The 23,149-nt window shown below is 45.1% G+C and overlaps 1 protein-coding gene across 4 annotated transcripts in view; it reads right to left on the reverse strand.

Annotated features, from left to right (window-relative positions):
• Positions 1-23,149, reverse strand: part of PACSIN2 (protein kinase C and casein kinase substrate in neurons 2) — a 121,204-nt gene that overhangs the window by 36,128 nt on the left and 61,927 nt on the right. For 3 of the 4 annotated variants that reach the window (XM_044450901.1, XM_044450899.1, XM_044450900.1), the window contains exons 2-3: positions 16,746-16,858; positions 334-490 (exon numbers count right to left, since the gene is read on the reverse strand). In XM_044450901.1, coding sequence (XP_044306836.1) covers positions 334-490; positions 16,746-16,805 — 217 coding nt within the window. In that variant the 5' untranslated portion in view covers positions 16,806-16,858. The remainder of the gene's footprint in view (positions 1-333; positions 491-16,745; positions 16,859-23,149) is intronic. The other variant, XM_044450902.1, reaches the window with a different exon arrangement.

Below are 23,149 nucleotides of genomic sequence, written 5' to 3' on the forward strand. Positions count from 1 at the left end.
ATAAAAACATCCATACCCACAGCAGTAGCACCGTGTTGACACCATACACTAACAGATTGGACAGCATCTTACAAATAACAATTAAAATATTAAAATTAGAATTAAAACTGTTATCAGTTAAAATATTCTGAAAAAAAAAGTCTTTGCCTGGCACCCAAATGTGTACAAAGAAGGCACCTGGCGCACATCTCTGGGCAGCCAATTCCACAAATAGGGTGTCAGCATTGCCTTTTTACTATCCTAAGGTGGCCTAGGTAATTATGTGGATTTGCATTCCATAATCAATACAGAAAATATGTGCAAATATTTTTAAGAGACAAAATTTTCATTTACCTTTTTCTACAAGTTGTTTCCACCTTTTAGCCCATTCTGTTAATTGCTGAGCATATCCCTTTTCTATCCTTGCACGCTCATGAATGCAGTTCATGAGATCAGTGCAAAGTCTGTGACCATCATCAATGCGTTTTACTGTCCGCTTATAGTTTCCAACCTAAAAACAGAGAAATATGTATACATTTACCTTTAGGAGACTTTTAGAGAAACCCACCTTCCAATTTTTCAACAGATCACATTTAAATTGAATTGAATTGAAGTACTTTTCTTAAAGAGATGATATAAGAGACTGTGTGCATATATCTCCATCTGGCAGTTCACCTACAAGTAGTCCTACTCAATATGCCATTCACCAGAAGTGCCAATTGATTGATTGATTGATTGATAAATAACATTTCTATCCCGTCCTTTCTGTTGAACGGCTCAGGACAGCTTACCGTGATTAAAATAGCGTATAAAATACAATGATACAGTAATTAAAACAATAGATAATCGATTGCAACTGCCATAGCATATACTGAACAGTACTGGATGCTTTTAGCATACAAATGCATACTTTTCTGGGGAGGGAGGTCTGGGGATCATTTGTAAAAAACCTGCTTTTAGGACCCATCAATTAAAGCCCCTATACTTACTGAACACCCATTAATGCTATCTTGTATTACTAGATTCCCTGATGGCCAGTATCGAATTATACCTCCTACTGACACTAATAATGTTATACTAGTATTAATCAAAGCTTGGGCAATGTAACTAATGCTTACTAGTGCAACAGGTAAAAACACTGACTTCAGCAGTACAAAGCAAAAAGGAGGGAAATATTCAGTTGGCATTCTGCTGAAGTTCAGCAGCTGTATTTCCCTGTTGCACTAACAAGCCTGAGTCCTATTGTGTTAACACTGGTTTATGCTATTGCAGTTTCATCAACTGCAGCACCAGTAGATGTTATCCTTTGTATAAACCAGGGTTAGGCTGTACATGCAATAGGAACTGGCTACAGAGCATAGGAGGTGTTACATTTGCTTCTGGATTGTACTTACCTCAATTAGGATGGGTTCATCCATAGATCCATATGCTACCTATTGTACATCTTGGAAGTTCAAACTTATATATCATTTGATTCAAGGCTCTACTGGGATGAGCATAACCATGTATCTTGAAAATGTCAGATGCAGCTATACAAGTGGAACCATTTGAATATCAGAGGGAGACTGAAAGTTCACATTTTCAGGATTTTACTTAGATATTTATTTACTTACATTTTTCATTTAGATTTAGTGAGGCCACTGCCTACCACTTTCTACCTTTTAATAAGGTTTTGGTTTCAGGAAACATTATCTGAAGTTAGATTTCTTTCTCCTAAGGTAACTATTTTTTGCATAAGCAGCAGATGATTAAAACTAGCGCTAAATTACCACATACTTAAAGTAGGAGTTTTCCAACTGCTTATCTACATCTGTTCTGCACTTGGCTCTTTACTTTTACCTCCAACTTCATGCCAAAGTAACCAGTGAAGAAAAAATAATAGCTGTAATTATGATTTGCCAGTTCAGCTATCACTAAACCGTAGATGGTTTACAAGTCAGTCTCAGACTGTTTCCAACTGTTTTACCAACTGATCACTAACCAGTTTTGTATTCAGCTTAAATACTTGTAAAGAAAAACTGTGGCTGCTTTGTATTATTTGCACTAAATTGGAGTAAAAGCACTGTTTCACTAGGATGATCCTACAACTGAGTTATTGTTCATATTGTTTTACTAACCAGAATGAAATTACCAGTTGGTTTCTTCAGCCTAGCCAATTAAGAAGCTGAAGATTTCTGTATTCTTGCACTACTACGTATAAAAGAAATGTGCCAATTTAATGCTGCAATTTTTGCTCAGTTAAACTTTAAGTTGCGTTTAATCATGATTCGTGCATCACACATCAACTGAGCCGTTTGTATCAGCTCCGGATGTAGTGTTGAACTGAAAACTCTCTCAATCAAAAGAGATGAGGCTTTCTTTCTTATCAGACTCATGCCACAACAGCTTGGACAAAGACTTAAAAGATTCTGTCCTTGATGTGGTATACACTGAAACATCAGAAACAGTAGCATTTCCTTTCTATCCACTTTGCTCCAGACAATGCAGTAGTCATGGAAGCCACCATCCTTCATGGCTCCTATTTTGAAGTGCTTATAGCACATGCATAGGGTCCAGGAAAAAAGATTTCTGTTTTCTCACCCTCCACCAAATCCTCTCATAGAGGAGTCATCTCATGGTCATTCAAAGACTCTCATTTATTTCCCAAGGACAAGGATGATAGACAGCTGGATTTGACAAGAGAATTTATATATCTGCAGGGCCAGTTATCAGGCTGCCATGTCACATTATCAATTGTTTTTTATGGACAAAGATGAGCTTTCTTGACAACTATTTACCAGAGTCCAATGCAAACTGACTCAAGTTTTTCAATCAGCTCTTTAAAGAACAAATACATACATCTCATTACCAGGCTGACTGTGAAGCTAAGGCTATGGTCAGGGCTATAGCTTTGTGCTGCCATGCATGACTTCATTTCATTGGCCTGTCTTAAGAAACTTGGTCTCATATCAAAGACCTACCTTTTGATTGGAAGATCCACTTTTAATGCACCTTAATTAATATGGTCCAGAAGGCTTAAGGCAAAGTTGCCTAAGACAGGACTAACTCACTTACCTTGCCATCCTGCCAACAACTTCACTGGACTAAGCATTCTAGCTTCTTCCCACAAGGTCAACAGGTGAACAGACCTTCTTACACACCTGTCACTTCAATGCCAAAATCCTACTACTGTTGCACATATTTTCACAATGTTCACAATGTTTCACAATTTTCACAATGTTCACAATGTCAAGCAAACAACACCTAGATCAAGAGCTGTCAACCAACAACACCTAGGGCTCCCCACTTCTGCTGATCCCTCCTGTCACCCCTACCTTCAGACTTTCCTGCCAATGTGGAATTCAATGACATTAAATTTCTGAGTTTTCTCCATAATCCAAAGAAACTACTGGATTGAGTTTGATGGTCTCCCTCCCTTTATCTGCATCTGAGTTACACTCACATGCTGTGTTCTCATCATGGAGGTATCTACTATCCCACAGAAGGGAGTTATCAAAAGTGTTCCATCTCAAGAGGCAAGCATCTACCCTTTTATTTCATGGTGCTAAAAAGGGATGAAGCACTTCAGCTGATTTTGAACCTACAGGCAATCAACTCATGCTTTACCACCTGAAAATTCCAGATTACACCCCTACGATCAAGATTGCCTCTTCTACAAAAAAAAAAAAAAGATTGGTCCCAATTGACCTGAGGAAGGCCTATTTTCATGTGGCAATAGAGGAGAGTTATCATTGCTTCCTTCACTTTGCTGTCGGTACCAAGATTCACAGTGCTCCTGCTTGGTCTTGCAAGCATTTTACAAGGATTCACCAAGTGTGTTACAGATGTTTGTGTCTATCTAAGAAGAAAGAGGATTCAATTCCATCTTTTTATACTATTGATTCAAGTTGAACTCTATAGCAACTCAGCTGCATCAAACTGTGTCAACTACCCTGGCTTCACTGACAAGGCTAGGTATCTATTTCAACTGTGAAAAGTCTATTTTGAATCTAACACAACTGAGTCAGGAGCAATTCTGGATTGAGAGCAAAGCATAGCTCCCTCAGGATTAAATCAAGCTATTATTTTACTTGCAAGGCAACCCCAATCTAAAAATGTTGGTCCCTGCTCATACATTACAATGCTTTTTGGGACTCATGTCATCCATAGCTACAGTAATTCCTTACGCTTGAATAAGACTTTTGTAAAAGTGGTTCTTTCAAACAGTCTGTTTGGATGATAATCATGGAAAATTTTGCATCTTTCTGCCTCAATACACAGTAATGAGTCTTGCCTAGTAGAAAGATCCTCCAAACCTGCAAAAGGTCATCCCTTTTCTACCTCTGCCACCCATGGTCATGATTTTGACAGATGCATCCCTTTTGGGATACAATGCCAATTGTGGACCTATGATTCTACAGGAGGATTAGACTCAGCCTGAAAAGGGGAATGGTATCAATTAACTTGAGCTTTGAGCAGTCCAGAAGACCTTCAAGGCATTTGGGACTACATGTGCAGCTGTCCTATCCAAATAATATCTGACAAAACAATGGTGGTATGGAACTTCAACAAGCAAGGGGGCACTCAGTAATACAGGATTGGTCCATTCAAATAAGAATACAAATCACTGTGATTCATATCACTGGAATAGACACCAGCAGACTTAGTGAGTTAGAGACATCAGGACTCCCACAAACGGGAGCTGAACACTTCCCCATGGGAAAAAAGGGATGTCTTGTCTGGGGCTCTTTTCACCACTCAGGTGAACACTGTCTGCCCTCATTTTTGCAGCATGATAGGAAGAAGACTCAGTTCATTCAGAGATGCATTCCTCCTCCCACGGATCAAGGGATTCCTTCAGCCTTTTCTCTATGTTCCCCTTCCAACAAAGGTATTGAGCAAACTACAGATGGAGGACACCGACTGTATCCTCATCATACACTGGTAGATGGTAGATACACTGGACCTCTCGGCGGCTTTTGATACCATCGACCATGGTATCCTTCTGGATAGGCTAGCGGGATTGGGGGTTGGAGGCACTGCTTTGCAATGGTTCCGCTCCTATCTCAACGGTCGATTCCAGAAGGTAGTGCTGGGGGACCATGTCTCTGCGTCATGGCAGCTATGCCATGGAGTACCACAGGGCTCCATTCTATCCCCTCTGCTATTTAACATCTATATGAAACTGCTGGGAGAGGTCATCAGGAGGTGTGGGCTGCGGAATCATCAGTACGCTGATGATACCCAGCTCTACCTCTCGTTTTCCACTAATCCAGGTGCGGCAGTGGCTGTGCTGAACCGGTGCTTGGCCGAGGTAATGGAATGGATGAGGGCCAATAAACTGAAACTCAACCCAGACAAGACGGAGGTCCTGTTGGTTGGCGGATCAGGCTTTGGAGAGGGTGGAGTTGACCTGGTCCTGAATGGTGCAACACTCCCTCTTAGGGACAAGGTCCGCAGCTTAGGAGTACTCCTCGACCCGGAGCTTTCTTTGGAAGCTCAGGTGACAGCAGTGGCGAGGAGCGCCTTCCTTCAGCTTCGGCTGATTTATCAGCTGCGCCCCTACCTGGAGTTCGACTGCCTGGCGACGGTGACACATGCGCTGGTGACTTCCCGCCTAGACTTCTGTAATGCGCTTTACGTGGGGCTTCCCCTGAAGACAGTCAGAACACTTCAATTGGTGCAAAATAGAGCTGCCAGGTTGCTGAAGGGGACGGGGCGTTATGCTCACATGACTCCAGTCCTCCATCAGCTTCACTGGCTGCCCATTGAAGCCCGGGCCCAATTCAAGGTGTTGATTATGACCTATAAAGCCCTAAAAGGCTTGGGTCCGGGCTACCTGAATGAGCGCTTACGTCCGTATATGCCCGACCGCCCTTTGAGATCTGCGGGAGAGTCCCTTCTCCGGGAACCCTCCATGAAAGAAATTAGGAGAGTAAATACTCGGAGGAGGGCTTTCTCTGTGGTGGCGCCCAACCTATGGAATTCACTCCCCAAAGAGGTCCACCTGGCACCGTTGTTACTGGTTTTTCGGCGCCAGGTAAAGACCTTTTTATTTAAACATCATTTTAATTGTTAAAATATATGATCTGGCCAGGGCAACTTCTTCTTCCTTCTCTTTCCTCCTCCTATATTATTTATTTACTTATTTTATACTGATAAGTTTAATTTTATATTATTATGTTTGTAACTCAATGTATTTTTTGTATTTTTGTATTTAATGGTAATTTATTATGTGCTATTGTATTTCAATGTATTTTATTGTGTTGTAAGCCGCCCCGAGGCTTCGGCAAGGGGCGGCATAGAAATGTTATAATAATAATGATGATGATGATGATGATACAGGCATGGTTTGTCTCCTTCTTCACAAGGTGACCAGTCCATACCTCTTTCTCCCAATGATAGCAATGCTGCTCACCTGGGATCAAGGTCAAATCTGACATCAGTTAGCAATACTCAAGTTAACAGTCTGGAGACTGGTGACTGCCCTTCCTATTTAGACCGTTTCAGATAATGCTTGTAAGCCTACCACTAGAACTTCCTGTCCTAGGAAATGGGATTCTTTTTTATCATTCACATTGGATGAAGGTTTTGATCCAATTTCTTGTTTCTTCATTTTCTGTTCTTACTCTTTGAGAAAAGTTTCAAGTACTCTTACATCAGGGTCTATCTGGCAGCTATTTCACCATCACACTTGCCATTACAAAGCTTTTTTTCTCATCTTTCAGTTAAACTTTTTACCTCCTACCTGCTAATTTACTCCTGCATCGAGTAACAGTTATGCTTCAGATCATCACAGCAAAAGCATTAGAGCTAAAAGCAACTATACATCTTTGCCTTCTTACCTGAAAGGGGGCATTTTACTCACTATCATGCCAGCCTATAACTCAATGAAATACTAGCTTTAAGGATAAATCCTCCCTATTTCTTTTTTATGAAGATAAGGTAGCTCTCCGCTCAGATACCACTTTTCTTACCAAAGTTATTTCAGATTTTCACTTTTGTTACCTTTTCCCCTTGCCCACTTCTCCGGCTGAGCACATTCACCACATACTGGATGTCAGATGTGCTCTAGTATTCTACAAAGCAAGGACTGAACCTTTCCAAAAATCACTTTTGTTCCTTTGTGTGTTATGGGCAGTAACATAGAAACAGAGACACAGAGAGAGTCAGGAGGGACCTCCCAGGCCATCTAGTCTGACCTCTGGCACCAGCCGGCTCTGCTCACGACATGCCCACCATGTGGACATCAAGCCTATCCTTGAACACCCACACCGATGGGGCCTCAACAACCTCTCGTGGAAGCCCATTCAACACTCTCGGGATTCTAACTGTTAGGAAGTGCTTCCTGGCATCCAAATGGAACCTTGGCTCCCTGAGTTTTGCTCCATTGGAGCACGTCCTGCCTTCCTCTGCAGGGGAGAACAGGTCTCTACACATCTCCATGTGACATCCCCTCACATACCTGTATGTCGCCAACAAATCCCCTCTGAGTCTCCTCTTCTCCAGGCTGAAGAGACCCAGTTCCCTCAGTCTCACCTCATACGGCATCCCCTGCAAACCAGCCACCAACCTTGTGGCCCTACGCTGCACTGACTCTAACCTGGCTATATCCTTTCTGTAATGAGGGGCCCAAAACTGAACACAATACTCAAATTGCGGGCGCACCAGAGTCATGTAGAGTGGTAGTAATACCTCTCTTGATCTAGAAGCCACACTTCTGGCTATGCAACCAAGGGTGGCGTTCACCCTCTTGACCACCGCATCACACTGCTGACTCATGTTTAGCCTGCAGTCAACCAGCACCCCGAGGTCCCTTTCACAAGTGCTGCTCTCCAGCCACTTGTCACCTAACCTGTACTTATGACACCTATTCCTGTGCCCCAAGTGCAAGACCTTGCACTTATCCACATTGAAAACTATCCTGTTGTCTCCTGCCCACTTCCATAGTCTGTCCAGATCCTTTAGGTTCTGCAGTACCTGCTCCTCAGTTGTGGCCACTGCTCCAGTTTTAGTGTCATCTGCAAATTTGATCAGCAGACTGTTCACCCCTTCTTCCATGTCATTCATGAAAAGATTAAACAGGATCGGCGCCCGCTTGTCACTGGCCACCATCCCGATGATTCCCCACTAATGGTTACCTTCTGCTTTCGGTCAGTCAACCATGCCCTAATCCACCGGACAGTGCTTTGGTGTATCCCAAAACTCCTCAGTTTCTCCACCAGGATATCATGGGGCACTTTGTCAAAGGCCTTGCTGAAATCCAGGTATACCACATCCACTGCATCCCCTCCATCTAGCCATCTCAAAACCTTGTCATAGAATTCCACAAGGTTTGTCAGGCAGGACCTGTTTTTGCGGAAGCTGTGTTGTGTGGCTGTCAGCCTCCCTTCCCTATCTAGCATCACTAGATCTCTCTCTATTATGAGCCTTTCCATTGTTTTTCCTACAATGGACGTAAGGCTAACAGGTCTGTAATTCCCCAAGTCCTTTCTACTATCCTTTTTGAAAATTGGGACCACTGATGCCACCCTCCTGTCCTCTGGAACTTCACCTGTTCTCCACGAGGTCTCAAAAATGGAGGCCAGCGGGCGTGAGAGAACCCCTGCCAACTCTCTAAGTACTCTCGGGTGTAACCTGTCAGGACCTGGCGCCTTTGTAATGTCCAATGCCCTGAGGAGCCCCTCAACTTCAAGGGGGGTGACTCTAATCTGTGCCCCTAAATCCCCAGCCTCATCTAATCTCCTATGCGGATATCCCCTGTCCTGCTTTGGGGAGAACACAGAGGCAAAATAGTCATTTAGCATCTGTGCCTGTTCCCTCATATCAGTCACTGGATCTCCTTCCTCCTTATTTAGTGGTCCCACCACTTGTCTCCCCTTCCTCTTCCTATTTACATGCTGAAAGAAGCCCTTTTTGTCGCTCTTGATATTCTTGGCAAGTCTCAGCTCGTAATCAGCCTTAGCCTTGCGAAGAATCCTTCTGCAACAGGCCTCCTCCTCCTGGTATACCCTTTTGTCTATTTGCCCCAATACCCATTTCCTATGGAGGTTTCTCTTTTGTCTAATCCCTCTAACCACCTCCTTTCGCATCCATGGCGGCACTCTCCTCCGCCCCCCGACCTTACTGACTAGAGGTATCGTCAAGGCTTGCACCTCCAAAACTTCCCTTTTGAGTGCTATCCAATCTTCCTCAACTCACTTACCTTCCAGTAACCTATCCCAGGAGACTTTCCCCGGTCTGGCCTTCAGTTTGCCAAAGTTGGCCCTCTTGAAGTCCCAGCTTCTAGTGCTCGACCTGCTGCACATCCCCAGTCCTCTGATCTCAAAGCAAAGGATCGAGTGATTACTCGCATTCAGACCTCCTCTAATCTGTACTTCATCTATCAACTCCTCCCTATTGGTCAAGACCAAGTCAAGGATGTTTCCCCCCCTCGTCGCCTCTCGGACCCTCTGTGTGAAAAACCCTCCCTCTGTAGCTACTAGCAAGCGACATGACCTGGCTGTCACCGCCGAGTGAGTCTCCCAAGTAATATCTGGGAGACTGAAATCTCCCATAATTACTGTGTCTCTCCCCTGATATATCCTTAGAATCTGGTCTGTCAGGACATCATCCAGGGTCTCAAGTTGACCTGGAGGGTGATAACATACCCCCACTGTCAGGTCTCTTTCCCTGTCAAAACCCCTAAGTTTCACCCAGACTGCCTCTACCGAATCCCCATCTGTGCTGTATTCTATCTCACTGCATCCTATCCCTTCCCTGACATATAAAGCCATGCCCCCACCTCTCTTTCCCTTCTTGTCCTTTCTAAAAAGGTGATACCCTTCTATGTTCACATTCCAGACTTGCCTTTCATCCCGCCAACTTTCTGTGATTCCCAACAGATCATACCCTCCTATTCCCAGGAGAGCTTCAAGCTCTTTCTGCTTATTACCCATGCTCTTAGCATTGGTGTACATGCACCTCAACTCCTTCCCACTGCTTCCTTTCCTTGGAGTTCCCAGCCTCCTCCTTCCTCCAATCCTCCCTGATACCTGGCCCCTCTGTGTAGGAGTCCTGTCAGTCCCTGCAGTATCTCTAAAACCCTGCTCCCAGAGCCCTGATCCTCTCCCACACTTGCCCAGTGCAGACACGTATCTGGGGGGACTGAACCCCCCCCCCGGCTCAGTTTAAAGTCTTCCAGACGAAGCTCGCTAGATCATCTCCAAAGGACCTTTTCCCCATCCTCGTGAGGTGTAACCCGGCCCTTGCCAGAAGTTCACTGGCAAGAAAACGAGTGCCATGGTCGAGGAACCCAAAGCGTTCCTTCTGGCACCACACCCTAAGCCATTCGTTCACCTCGGAGGCCCTCCTGTTCCTTCCTGGCCCAAATCCCTGGACAGGTAAGATTGACGAGAAGGCCACTTGGGCCTTCAGCTCCCTGAGTTTCTTCCCTAAGGCCTCAAAGTCCCTGGTGGTCCCAACCACACCCTGCCTGGCCACATCGTTTGCGCCCACATGGATCACCAGGAGCGGCTGGTGACCCCCGGAGCGAACAAGACGCTCCACTCTGTCCTTCACATGCCAGATGCGTGCGCCCGGCAGGCAGCAAACCTCCCTTCTCTCCAGGTTGGGGCGGCACACTGCCGCCTCAGTGCCCCACAGAAGGGAGTCCCCAACAACAATCACCCACTGCCGTACATTCCCAGTGCTGGTGGGCGGCCGTGCCCTGGCCCTCGCCTCTCTCGCAGCACCCCAGAGAACAAGGTGAAAGGACACTCATAGAGGAGTTGCTGCTTCTGTGGCTTTTGGAGGAGGAGTTCATCTGTACTACCTCTGCTGGGCAACACTGTCTGCGCTTTCAACTTTTGTAAAACATTAGAGACTCAATGTTCAGGCACTAACTGTTCTGCTTCTCTGGTCATGTTCTTCTGTCCTCTATCTTACAGTTATCACTTTGACCCACCTCTGCTAACCAAATAGCTAATTGCCAAATGTGTGACGCATAGAGACCATGAAGGAGGAGATCAGGCAGCATACCTGTAATGTAGTTTTTGAGTGGTACAAAACTCAACACCAACTTCATTTTGATGCCAAGTCTGTCAATCACCACACCAAAGACAGCTTTTTGCCTTGGTACGGTAGTTACATTCTTAAACCACTAAGTTTCACAATGGTCTCATGAAACTGAAGAAATAGGCCGGAACCCATTGAAGACATGTTCCACAGGGTGTGGGAGATGTTCTTGCTTAATTTCCTCAGCCATGGTAGTATCCTGAACTGAGGAACAGTGCAGGCACACAGCCCTTATGTATGAATGGAATTACAGGTAAGCAACCTGTCTTCATATATTTAACAGTATGTGAATTTTGTCATGTTATTTGTAAAACTCTATAAATCTCATGAAAAGAGGAACATTCAGCTTTCCACCAGGCACATTTTCAGAACATCCACCTACATGATTAGCATGGAAAGTAAATACAAAAAAGCACTTTGTTTACAAAATATTTAAAGGAATAAAGCTTTTATACTCTCCCTATCTGTGTCAAAACTGATTACCCTAAGAAAAATCCAGAATCCAGTGAATTTATTTCATCAGACCTGATGGCTTAGAAACATGCAATGAGCCTTTTCTCTTTAAACAGCAGGCTCTTGTATAATACCAACTGCTTTTTAAAGTTCTTCATTTCCTCTAACACGCTGAATTAATTGTGCAGTTCGTTCAATCCCAGGACAGACTTATTACAACCTAGTGTAGACAAAATGCTAACTATCACCTACTCATAATCAAGAAATCAGGAACATACCAAAGGTCCACATATAATCTCCCCACACACAAACTTTACCAATGATAAAGAATTATTCCTTTGCTAGCGCTAATTAAACCAAGTTTTAAAAATCAATGCTAGAAATTGGTTTGTAAATTAGTTAGTATTTTACCACACTTATCAAGTCTAAGTTTACCTCATAAGGTGGTTAGTGAGGAGGACCAAGAAAATGGAAAGGAGGAAGACTAAGAAAAAAGGAGGAGAAAGAAGGAAGAAGTGCCTTAGCAAATAAATTAGCATCATTAGCATGTTAAAAGCAAGCATCACTGCTAGTTCAATTTTATGAAGAGTAAGAAAGATAGTGGATGGAACCCTCTAAAGTAACATTTAAAGTATTAAATGGAGAAATAAAGGATTCTGTAACTTGCCTTGGGTTCCTCCCAAAAGGAAGTAAGTGGATTATAAATATAAGCAAATACAGCAAACATCTGTATCCACTGTTTCACTTAGCCATGTTGTACAAGACCAAAGTATTTTAGTTTCATCTTCAGTATTTGGCCTTCTAAAGAGCAGTCGGGGTTGATCTCCTCTAGGACTGACACAGCCATACATTGTACCTGGAAAACCATAGCCTTGACTATACACGCTTTTGTCGGCAGGGTGATGTCTCTACTTTTTAGTATGCTGTCTAGATTTGCCATAGCTTTCCTCCCCAGGAGCAAGCATCATTTAATTTTTTTTAAATTTCAATTTATACCCTGCCTTTTTCCTACAAAGGGCTCAAGGCAGCTTGCATCATTCTCCTCCTCCATCTTATCCCCACAACAACAACCCTGTGAGGTATGTTAGGCTGAGAGTCTGTGACTGGCCCAAAGTCACCCAGTTGGCTCCATGGCTGAGCGGGGACTAGAACCCAGATTGTCTGAGTCCTAGTCCCATGCTCTTAACCACTACACCACACTGGCTCTCTTGGCTGCAGTCCCCATCTGCAGTAATCGTGGAACCAAGGAAGATAAAATCTGTCACTACCTCCATTTCTTCCCCATCTATTTTCCAGGAAATGAGAGGGCCGGATGCCATGATCTTAGTTTTCTTAATGTTGAGTTTCAAGCCAACTTTTGCACTCTTCTCCTTCACCCGCATCAAGAGGCTCTTTCGTTCCTCTTCACTTTCTGCCATTAGAGTGGTATCATCTGCATCTCTAAGGTTGTTGATATTTCTCCTGGCAATCTTAATTTCAACTTGTGATTCCTCTAGCCCCTCCTTTCTCATGATGTGTTCTGCATATAAGTTAAATAGGCAGGGCGATAGTATACAGCCTTGCCGAACTCCTTTCTTAATTTTGAACCAATCAGTGGTTCCATGTCCAGTTCTCACTCTTGCTTCTTGACCCACATATAGGTTTCTCAAGAGACAAATAAGATGGTCTGGTACTCTCATCTCTTGAAGAACTTCCCGCAATTTGTTGTGATCCACACAATCAAAGGTTTTAGCATAGTCAATGAAGCAGAAGTAGATGTTTTTCTGGAACTCCCTAGCTTTCTCCATGATCCAGCGTATCTTGGCAATTTGATGTCTAGTTTGTTAGGTCCCTGCCATTTTGGTCCTTTATCATGCCCATCTTAGCATGAAACGTTCCCTTCATATCTCCAATTTTCTTGAAGAGATCTCTGGTCCTCCCTATTCTATTCTTTTCTTCTATTTCTTTGAAGAAGGCATTCTTATCTCTTCTAGCTATTCTCTGGAATTCTGCATTCAATTGGGTGTATCTTTCTCTTTCTCCCTTGCCTTTCGCTTCTTTCCTCAGCTATCTGTAAAGCTTCCTCAGACATCCATTTTGCTTTCTTGCATTTCTTTTTCTTTGGGATGGTTTTAGTTGCTACCTCTTGTACAATGTTGCCAACCTCTGTCCATATTTCTTCAGGCACTCTGTCTATCAGATCTAATTTCTTAAATCTATTTGTCACCTCTACTGTATATTCAGGGACTGCAGGTGGCGCAGTGGTTTAAACCGCTGTGCTGCTGCGCCGGTTGATCGAAAGGTCGCCAGTTCGAATCTGCACAACGGAGTGAGTTCCTGTTGCTCCATCCCAGCTCCTGCCAACCTTGCAGTTCGAAAGCATGCAAATGCAAGTAGATAAAAAGGTACCACTTCGGAGGGCAGGTAACAGCGTTCCGTGCACTTCGGTGTTTAGTCATGCCAGCCACATGACCATGGAGACTGTCTGTGGACAAACGCTGGCTCCCTCGGCTAGGAAACAGAGATGAGCACTGCCCCTTAGATTAAGGCATGACTGGACTTAATGTCAAGGGGAAACCTTTACCTTACTGTATATTCATCAGGGATATGATTTAGGTCATACCGAAGTGGCTTAATGCTTTCTCCTACTTTCTTTAAGTTAAGCCCGAATTTTGCCACAAGAAGCTCATGGTCTGAGCCACAGTCAGCTCCTGGCCTAGTATTTACTAACTGTATAGAGCTTCTCCATCTTTGGATGCAGAGCACATAGTCAATCTGATTTCTGTGTTGACCATCTGGTGACGTCCATGTGTAAAGTTGTCTCTTGGGTTGTTGGAAAAGAGTGTTTGCTATGACCATTGTATTCTCGTGACAAAATTCTACCAGCCTGTGCCCTGCTTCATTCTGTACTCCAAGGCCAAACTTGCCTGTTATTCCAGATACCTTTTGGCTTCCTACTTTAGCATGCCAATCCCCCATGATGACAAGGACATAATTTTTTGGTGTTAGTTCTGGAAGGTGTTGTAGGCCTTCACAGAACCAGTCAACTTCAGCCTCTTCAGCATCAGTGGTTGGGGCATAGACTTGAACTACTGTGATGTTGAATGGTTTGCCCTGGATTTGAACTGAGATCATTCTGTCATTTTGGAGATTGTACCCCTGTACTGCTTTTCCTACTCTTTTATTGACTATGAAGGTTACTCCATTTCTTCTGAGCGATTCTTGCCCGCAGTAGTATACCTGATGGTCATCTGAATTAAATTCACCCATTCCTGTCCATTTTAGTTCACTGATTCCTAAGATGTCAATGTTCAGTCTTGTCATCTCGTTTGACCATGTCCAGCTTACCTTTATTCATGGATCTTACATTCCAGGTTCCTATTCCAGGTTCGTTACAGCACTGGATTTTCCTTTCACCACCAGATACATCCGCAACTGAGTGTCCTTTCGGCTTTGACCCAGTCGCTTCATTCTTTCTGACGCTACTAGTACTAGCCCTCTGCTCTTTCCCAGTAGCATACTGGACACCTTCCAACCTGAGGGGCTCATCTTCTGGCATCATATCTTTTTGCCTTTGGTACTGCCCATGGGGTTTTCATGGCAAGGATACTGGAGTGGGTAGCCATTTCCTTCTCCAGTGGATCAAGTTTTGTCAGAGCTCTCTGCTATGACCTGTCCATCTTGGGTGGCCCTGCACGGCATAGCTCATAGCTTCACTGAGCTACACAAGCCCCTTCGCCACAATACCTGACGCACTAGAGCACAGCTGGTTCCTGCTTCACAAGCCTCACGTGCAGCCACATACCTGTTTCTGACTCTGGCACCAACCCCTTGCTGGCAGCATCCAGGAGGATAAGCATTCTCCATGCAGCTGTCTGTTCCCTCTCACCCGAGCCCCCCTATACCCATCTGCAGCATAGTAGGCCGCAAAACTCCAATAGTGTTTGCTACTATCTGCGGTTTCAGGCAGATAGGGGACTTGGAACCTATCCCCTGCAGATATGGTAGTCCTACTATATTGAAGATATCACTGTACTGTGTGGGATAATCTATTATTTGGAAAATGGTTGCTTCTCTGGAAGCAATGAAAGAATCTTGACTACATATATTTGTTTGTCTGTATGCAGACTGCCCTAGCTATCTCAGGTTACATTTCCCCCAGAGGAAAGTAGATGACTTTGCAGTTTCAAGGTTGCCTACTGAAGATACTCAGACTGAACAAGAGCACCAGCCCACCTTAGAAAAGGAGGAGGGTATTTCAGAATGCATGACATGGAAACAGCTATGGAGTAGACTTTTGCATTCTGTTTAATGCCTGAGCAGAGATGGAGTCATATAAATACAGAAGACTGGAACAGTTGCTGTCTGATTATTGTAGCTTCAGGCACCTCTTTTGGTTCTCAAGGGTCCTGCTTTCTACATATGTTTGAAAAATGATAAGATAAAATCTGTGTGTGCAAGGACTTAATAGCCCAGTTCACACACAATGAATTGGATTAATGCATGCTACCAGATGCTCCCATTGCAAGCAATCTATTTCTGCACCCCAATGATTAGAGAAAACTCTGCAGCAGCTACACACAAATCAGTGAAGTGTCTTATCAGCTGGTCCAAGGCTGAGAAATTCTATAAGTCTCCCATAAAATTTAAAACATCTGATGAGGACACATCAGCTGTTAGTATACAAAAAGGGATTTTTGACAGTGGAAATACTAATGCATTCAGCACAACTGTAATACTGTAATAGAGAGCTATTATTTAATAAATCTGCTATCACCACTAGTCATTTGCCCAGTGAAGCATAATTTTCTTATTTGTCAAGATCACATAGATATCTAGTCTTTCCTTTATGGAAGTGAAGGTGACTTACATAGCACTCCTCATTTTATCATTGCAAAAATTTTCAGGTACAGATTAAAGCAGTTAATAATTTGACAAGGATGCCCAGAAAGGTTTATTATTGGATAGAGTTTTGTTCTCAAAGTTGTAAACCCAGATCTGCACAATTTGCAAAACCAAAACAGTTCACCAGTTGAACAGGTATTTATAGTACAAGGCAGACAGCAAACACAAACTTATGTGTGTTCTTCTCCTTTCCCTCCACCACTCTTAGAAGGCAATATCCAAACCAAGACAATCTGCAAACAGAATCTCCCGTTTATGCAATACTATCTATAAGCTATAAGGGGAATTGGAAGAAGGGCGGAGAAGAAATGTTCCTCTTCTTATCACTGTATGTAGGTGCATAATGTACTGCCTAAGTCACAGTATGTTAACATATGTCACTTTTTTCATTTTACCTCCCAGAAGCTATCACTAGAAACCTCTTCTCCAAAAGAATCATCATATGAGCCAGACATCTCAAAATGCCCAACTGCAGTCTGGTGTCTTGTAAATACTGGTTCTTCAGAGTCTGCAAGGGGAAAAGAAAAAAACTGGCTAAAGAGAGAATTGAACTTTTTCATATAAGAAAAACATATTATCCATTTGTGGTATTTACTTTAAGTTTTATATCATGCTAAACAAAAGTCCTCATGACAACTTACAAGAACAAAATATTCAGCATTCAGAAGCCTGATGGTCCAGAGGGAGGTTACATTATAGCCCTTTAATCAGACTGCAAGAAAAACATGGAATGGACCTTTCAGAGTATCAGCAAGGGTTTCTTTTCTCTTTCTTTTCCCTAGAAATACTACGTATCTTACCAATGGGTGTTGAGCATGGAGAAATTATTTTCTCTATATATTATGGTAGTCAGTAATATGCTTACTTTTTCTCCCTCTCCCATAAGCAAAACTACATTCCCTGAAAAGAACACTTTGTTCTCCTCACCAGACAATATCCTCAAATTTAACAGCTAAAAAAAATATTTTGAGCCCTTGAATCGACCCTTTATTCAAGATATAGTTACATGTAGGTGCAGAACCTGTACCATGACCCTTAACCCCACCACAAGCTCTACCCCTACTGTTATTGAGGAGAAACAAGGAGAGTAATCAAGAAGGTATATACAAAATCCAGACATGCTGGCTCCTAGACAGATGTGTGCCTTGGATTTAATTGACATTACCCACATTTTGGTTAAAGGATTCCTTTTTTTTCTGAAAGCCATAGCCTAAGATGAGCAGGTTGCTTACCTGTAACTGATGTTCTTCGAGTGGCCATCTGTGCATTCACACATATGGGTGCTGCGCCTGCGCAGAGCCTAGGCCGGAAGATTAGAAAGCTAACGGTTTTTGGTGGGAAAACGCTCCGCTCCCCTCCCCCCTGCAGTATAAATTGAGTGGAGCATCCGCCATTTTACTCAGTCTTGAAGACCGATGTTCACCCCCTAAAGTTCAAAAAACAGCATCACAGCAAGAAAAATCGGTACCGTAGGAATAACACGGAACCGACAGTAAGAAAAAAACAGTCCACTCACTGACACCCTGCGGATCCAGCTGGTGGGTTTTGTGAATGCACAGATGGCCACTCAAAGAACATCAGTTACAGGTAAGCAAGCTGCTCTTCTTCATCGTGGCCTCTATGCATCACACATATGGGTGATTAGCAAGCTTACCAGACTTGGAGGAAGGAAGGTGTCGTCAGTGAAGAATGGCAGAGAGCACAGCACTACCAAAGGAACAATCCCTTCTGGCGCGTACATCAAGCCGATAATGCTTGGTGAAAATACATGGAGCAGCCTTGCAAATATCCTGAATTGGAACCCCTGCTGCAAAGGCTGACGAAGTCGCTACTGCTCGCATAGAATGCCCCCTCGGAAGTGAGGGCAAGTCAAGTTTTGCCAATTGATGTGTTAGGACTATGGTCTGCACAATCCATTTGGACAGTCGCTGAGATAAGACTGGAGAGCCCTTGTCATGAGCAGGATATTTGACAAAAGGTCTATTGGAATTCCTGAACGCTTCTGTGCGAGACCTGTAAAAGGCTAGACAATGCCTAACATCTAGCATATGGAGAGAGCGCTCAATCGGAGTCGACAGAGATGGAAAAAACGCAGGGAGGGCGATGTCTTGGTTCCAATGAAACGGTGTAGCCACCTTGGGAAGAAACTTGGAGTCCATTTGGAGAATGACTTGTTCCTTGTGAAAGTTCAAGAACGGTGGATCTATGCATAGAGCACACAGTTCACTAGCTCTTCTGGCTGAAGTAACTGCAACAAGGAAGGCAGTTTTCCATGAAACTAGGCGTAAATCCACTGTTGCCAAAGGTTCAAATGGAGGTTTTGTAAGGGCCTGAAGTACAACAGAAAGACCCCATGTGAGCATAACAGGTCGAACTGACGGGTGCAAATTTTGTAGCCCTTTAAGGAAACGGCAAATCAGGGGTTGAGAAAAAAACAGATGACCCCTGGATGCTGCCACGAAAATGCGGGATAGCAGCTGTATAGATCTTTATAGATGAAGGCTTGAGTCCCGAGCGATGAAGGTCGAATAGAAATTGCAAAATATTCTCCATCAAAACCGACTCCAGAGAGAAGGAACGGGCATTGGCAAAGGAAGAGAATCTTCTCCACTTTGATGAATACGATTTGTGTGTGGAAGGTCGCAGTGCAGATTCAAGAATTGCCTGGATATCCGAGGATAACACTATCAGTCCCAAAATGGACCTTGACGGTTCCGAGGGAGGAGTTAGTTGCATCGATCGGGACGGCAACGGGGCCGACGGAAAATTCAGATCTATCGGAAGCACCACACTGTTAGTTTCAACGAGAGTAGGTCCGGGTGTCGGACTGTCCCGTTGTGTTGTGTTAACAGATGAGGAACAAGTGGAAGTCGTCGAAAAACTCCTCTGGACTGAGTGAGGAGAGTGGTGAACCAGGGTTGCCTTGGCCACCATGGGGTTATCAGAATTCCTGTGGCGTTGTCGTGCACGATCTTCGACACTACCTTCATGAAGAGTGGGACTGGAGGGAACGTGTAGAAGAACAGGTTATTCCAGTCGATCATTAGGGCATCTCCCCTCGAGTCCAGTCCCAGCCCTGCTCTGCAGCAGAACAGTTCGCACACCCTGTTCGACTGGGTCGCGAACAAGTCTATATCTGGTTGTCCCCACAACTGGAACAGCTGGTTGCAAACCACTCGATCCAACTCCCATTCGTGGGTAGTTGACATCTGTTGGCTCAGTGCGTCAGCTTCTACGTCATTGGTTCCCACAAGATGAACCACCAGTATCGCGATGTCCTGAGGAATGCACCAGTCCCAGATTTGCATTGACAAAGGGGCCAGGAGAGGTGACTTTGTCCCGCCCTGTTTGTTGACGTAGAAAACAGCAGCTATGCTGTCGGACGCAATCTGTACAACTTAGCGGTGTAAGACAGTTTCGAAAAATTTGAGAGCGTTGAAAATCGCTAGAAGCTCGAGGAAGTTGATATCCCTCGCCGCTTCCCGTTGGGTCCAGGCCCCTTGGACCCGAAGTCCTGCACATGTCGCACCCCATCCGATAAGAGATGCATCAATGTACACTGTCACTGTCGGTTGGGATGGGCGGAACGAAATGCCTACAGATAGGTTGCGTGAAATAGTCCACCATGTCAGGGTGTGAAGGATCTAAGATGGAATCCGCAGAAGCTTTGTTTGTAGATCCCACTGAGGATGGAACGAGTTGTTGAAAAATAATTGGAGCGGGCGGAGCCTGAGCCTTGCGTGCGGCACGATGGCCACTGAGGCTGCCATGTGTCCCAACAATCTTTGTATAGTGATGGCTTGAACTGTCCTTTGTCATCGAATCCAATGGATGTGCATACACAGGGTGGCCCTGCAGGACGGAGGAAGGAACGCTCTTTGCAGGGTGGAGTCAATACATGCTCCGATGAAATCGATGACCTGTGCGGGAATAAGTGACGATTTCTTAAGGCTAATACAGAGTCCAAGGTCATCAAGTAAAGCACAAGTCACACGGACAGCCGCTAAAAGGTTGTCTTTAGTTCGTGACACAATTAGCCAATCATCTAAATAGGGGAAGACCTGTATACCCCGGAGCCGTAGGTGCAAACTGGGGCCAAGCACTTTGTAAAGACTCTCGGTGCCGTAGCCAGTCCGAATGGTAGAACACTGAATTCGAAAATATCAAATCCGACAGTAAAACGAAGGAAGCGTCTATGGGAAGGATGGATAGAAATATGAAAATACGCATCCTTCAAGTCCAATGAGGCGAACCAATCCCCTTCCCTCAGCAACGGAAGAATATTCTGTAAAGTGGTCATCCGGAACTTCCTCGGTTTGATATATCTATTGACTCCTCTTAAATCCAGGATAGGTCGAAGACCACCGTCCCGTTTGGGGACTGTAAAATATCTAGACTAGAATCCGTGTAGCCCATCAGTACAAGAGAGTTGTCGAATCGCTCCCTTATGAAGAAGGTGAAGGACTTCATCGCACAGAACCGAAGATGGCGGTGTAAATCGGATAGGGCTCGATGGTGGAACGATGTCGAATTCTATTCTATATCCAAGCTAATGATGGACAGCACCCACCTATCAGATGTAATGGCCTCCCAAATGGGAAGTCGGTTTTGGAGCCGACTCCCAAAGGGGAGAGGAGAAGGTGGGAGGTGGAGAGATGAATTGGTTCACCAGGACTATCAATGGGGACATTTCTTGGTGTTGAACTGCCTGCAGCCTTGGGAGAAGCACTGTTAAGGCTGTTGCCTTCTACATTGCTGGCGCTGGTGGAACTGCTGGCGAGGCTGATATTGCTGGCGCCCGTAGGGTCTGGACCATGGCCACTTATGTTTTGTTTGTGGGAGTTCCATTCGACGTGCCATCATACAGGACTTGTGGATGGCTTTGAGTTTCCGATCGGTCTTCGCATGGAAGAGGCCGGAGCCATCAAATGGCATTTCTTCAATCCTCCTCTTCATTTCCTCAGGGAAATTGCAGTTCCTGAGCCATGTGTGTCGTCAGAAGGAGATAGGGTTGACCATGGTCCGAGAATCAGTGTCTATGTGATGTCTCGCGGTAGACAACTGTTGAATGGTCACCTGCTTCACTTCGTTTAAGAAGACCTTGGCTAGGTCTGTCTGCTGGTCCAGGAGGGAGGAGACAACGTTTTCCAGCTTCTGCATAATGAAGTACTGGTAACGTGCCAGTGTAGCCTCATAATTTGAAATACGCAAACCGAGTCCTGCATCCACGTAGACCCGGCACGCAATCTTGTCCACCTTCCTCCCTTCCTTATCTCAGGGTGTTGTATGTCCCCAAGCCTCCCTGCCCTGGGACGACTTGACCACCACCGAATTAGGCTTTGGGTGGCACAGCAGGAACGGGATGTCGTCTTCTCGGACCCGGTACATAGATTCATACCAGCGAGACGTCGCCTGCGGTTGAGCCGGTTGGTCCCAGGGCTGAACCATTGCCTGGCGAAGCGTGGTAATCAACGGTAAGGCAACGGTGGCAGATTGCTCCCCTCGGACGATGTCATAAAACCGGTCTGTGCTGGGCCCAGGGCGGTAGTAGGCCTCTATCTCCAGTGACCGGACTAGATGAGAAACCAGCTCCAAGAAAGAGACATGGGGCTCATCCAGGGATCCTGGGTCTTGGGAAGTAATAGCCACGTCCGGAGACGTAGAGTCTACTTCCGACTCGTCCGAGTCTTGATGGTAGCGGTAATGCCCACTGGACGAAGAGCTTTCAGGAGATGGTGGAGGTCTGCGTTCCGTACGGCCAGAAGTGGACGGTGCCTCTCTTGGAATCGACGGTGAGCAACAGTCCAGAGGAAAAAAGGCATATGGATGGAGTCCACTCCAGGCAGAATAGCCACCATAGCCATGCATAGCCCAGTCATCTACATGGCGCTCCGACGAACAGCTCCTATGTCTAGGAGGAGAGTCTGGTCCCTCAGGTGGCCCTACAGGAGGCATTGGCGTCAGGGAGCATTGCCTCGGCGTGGAATCTCTAATTTCTCCATCAGAGATGGACTCCCTAAGCGGTGGCTCCTGTGGAGGAGAGACGCTCTCAGGCCGAAGAACATGCCTGGGGGATCCTGGCTGCGTCACCTGCATTGCGGACTGCAGGGCCGGTCCTGAGGGAGTTGGTACCGTGGTGGCAGTTGGTACCGAGAACCCCAACAAACCCGAGCCTCGGTGTTTGGGGCGATCGGGTTTCTTGCCCTTGTGGGCTGCCTTAGCCGCCTTTTCTTTCCTCAGCTTCTTATGGCCGGAGGGCATTTCCAGCTCTGAATGCTTACACTTCTCCTTTTGTTTGGCTGGAGGAGAAGGTAGCTTTTGCGCTTCCGTTGGAGCAGCACCTTCATCCGAAGGGTGCTGTGACTGTGCGGCCAAAGTTGAGGTGGGGCGCTTAGGGGGCGCTTAGGGGTAGAGGTGGAGCGCTGAGGCGGCACAGCCAAGGAGGGGGTAGGCCTTGAGACCAGCTGGTCAGATTGAAGCAAGGCCTGGTCCCAAAGTAACTTGCGGAAACAATTCTCCCTATTCTTCCTGGCCTGTTTGGTAAAGGCCAGGCAATGCCCGCACTTATCGGTCCTATGCCCCTCGCCGAGGCAAAGGAGGTATAAGTCGTGTGGGTCCGTGGGAGACATTTTGGAGCCGCACTCACTACACTTGCAGAATGCCACCCACTGTGCCATCGCGAAAAGGAAAAAAGAGATGGTAGTACAGAGGGTAAGTAATATTTTTGGGTTTTTTTGTTTTGTTTTGTTTTGTTTTTTTAGAGAAAGAATGAACAGAGGAACTACAACAAGGGAAAGAG

This window comes from Varanus komodoensis, unplaced genomic scaffold, assembly GCF_004798865.1.
Source record: "Varanus komodoensis strain SLA01 unplaced genomic scaffold, ASM479886v1 scaffold69, whole genome shotgun sequence".
In the NCBI taxonomy this organism is placed as follows: domain Eukaryota; kingdom Metazoa; phylum Chordata; class Lepidosauria; order Squamata; family Varanidae; genus Varanus; species Varanus komodoensis.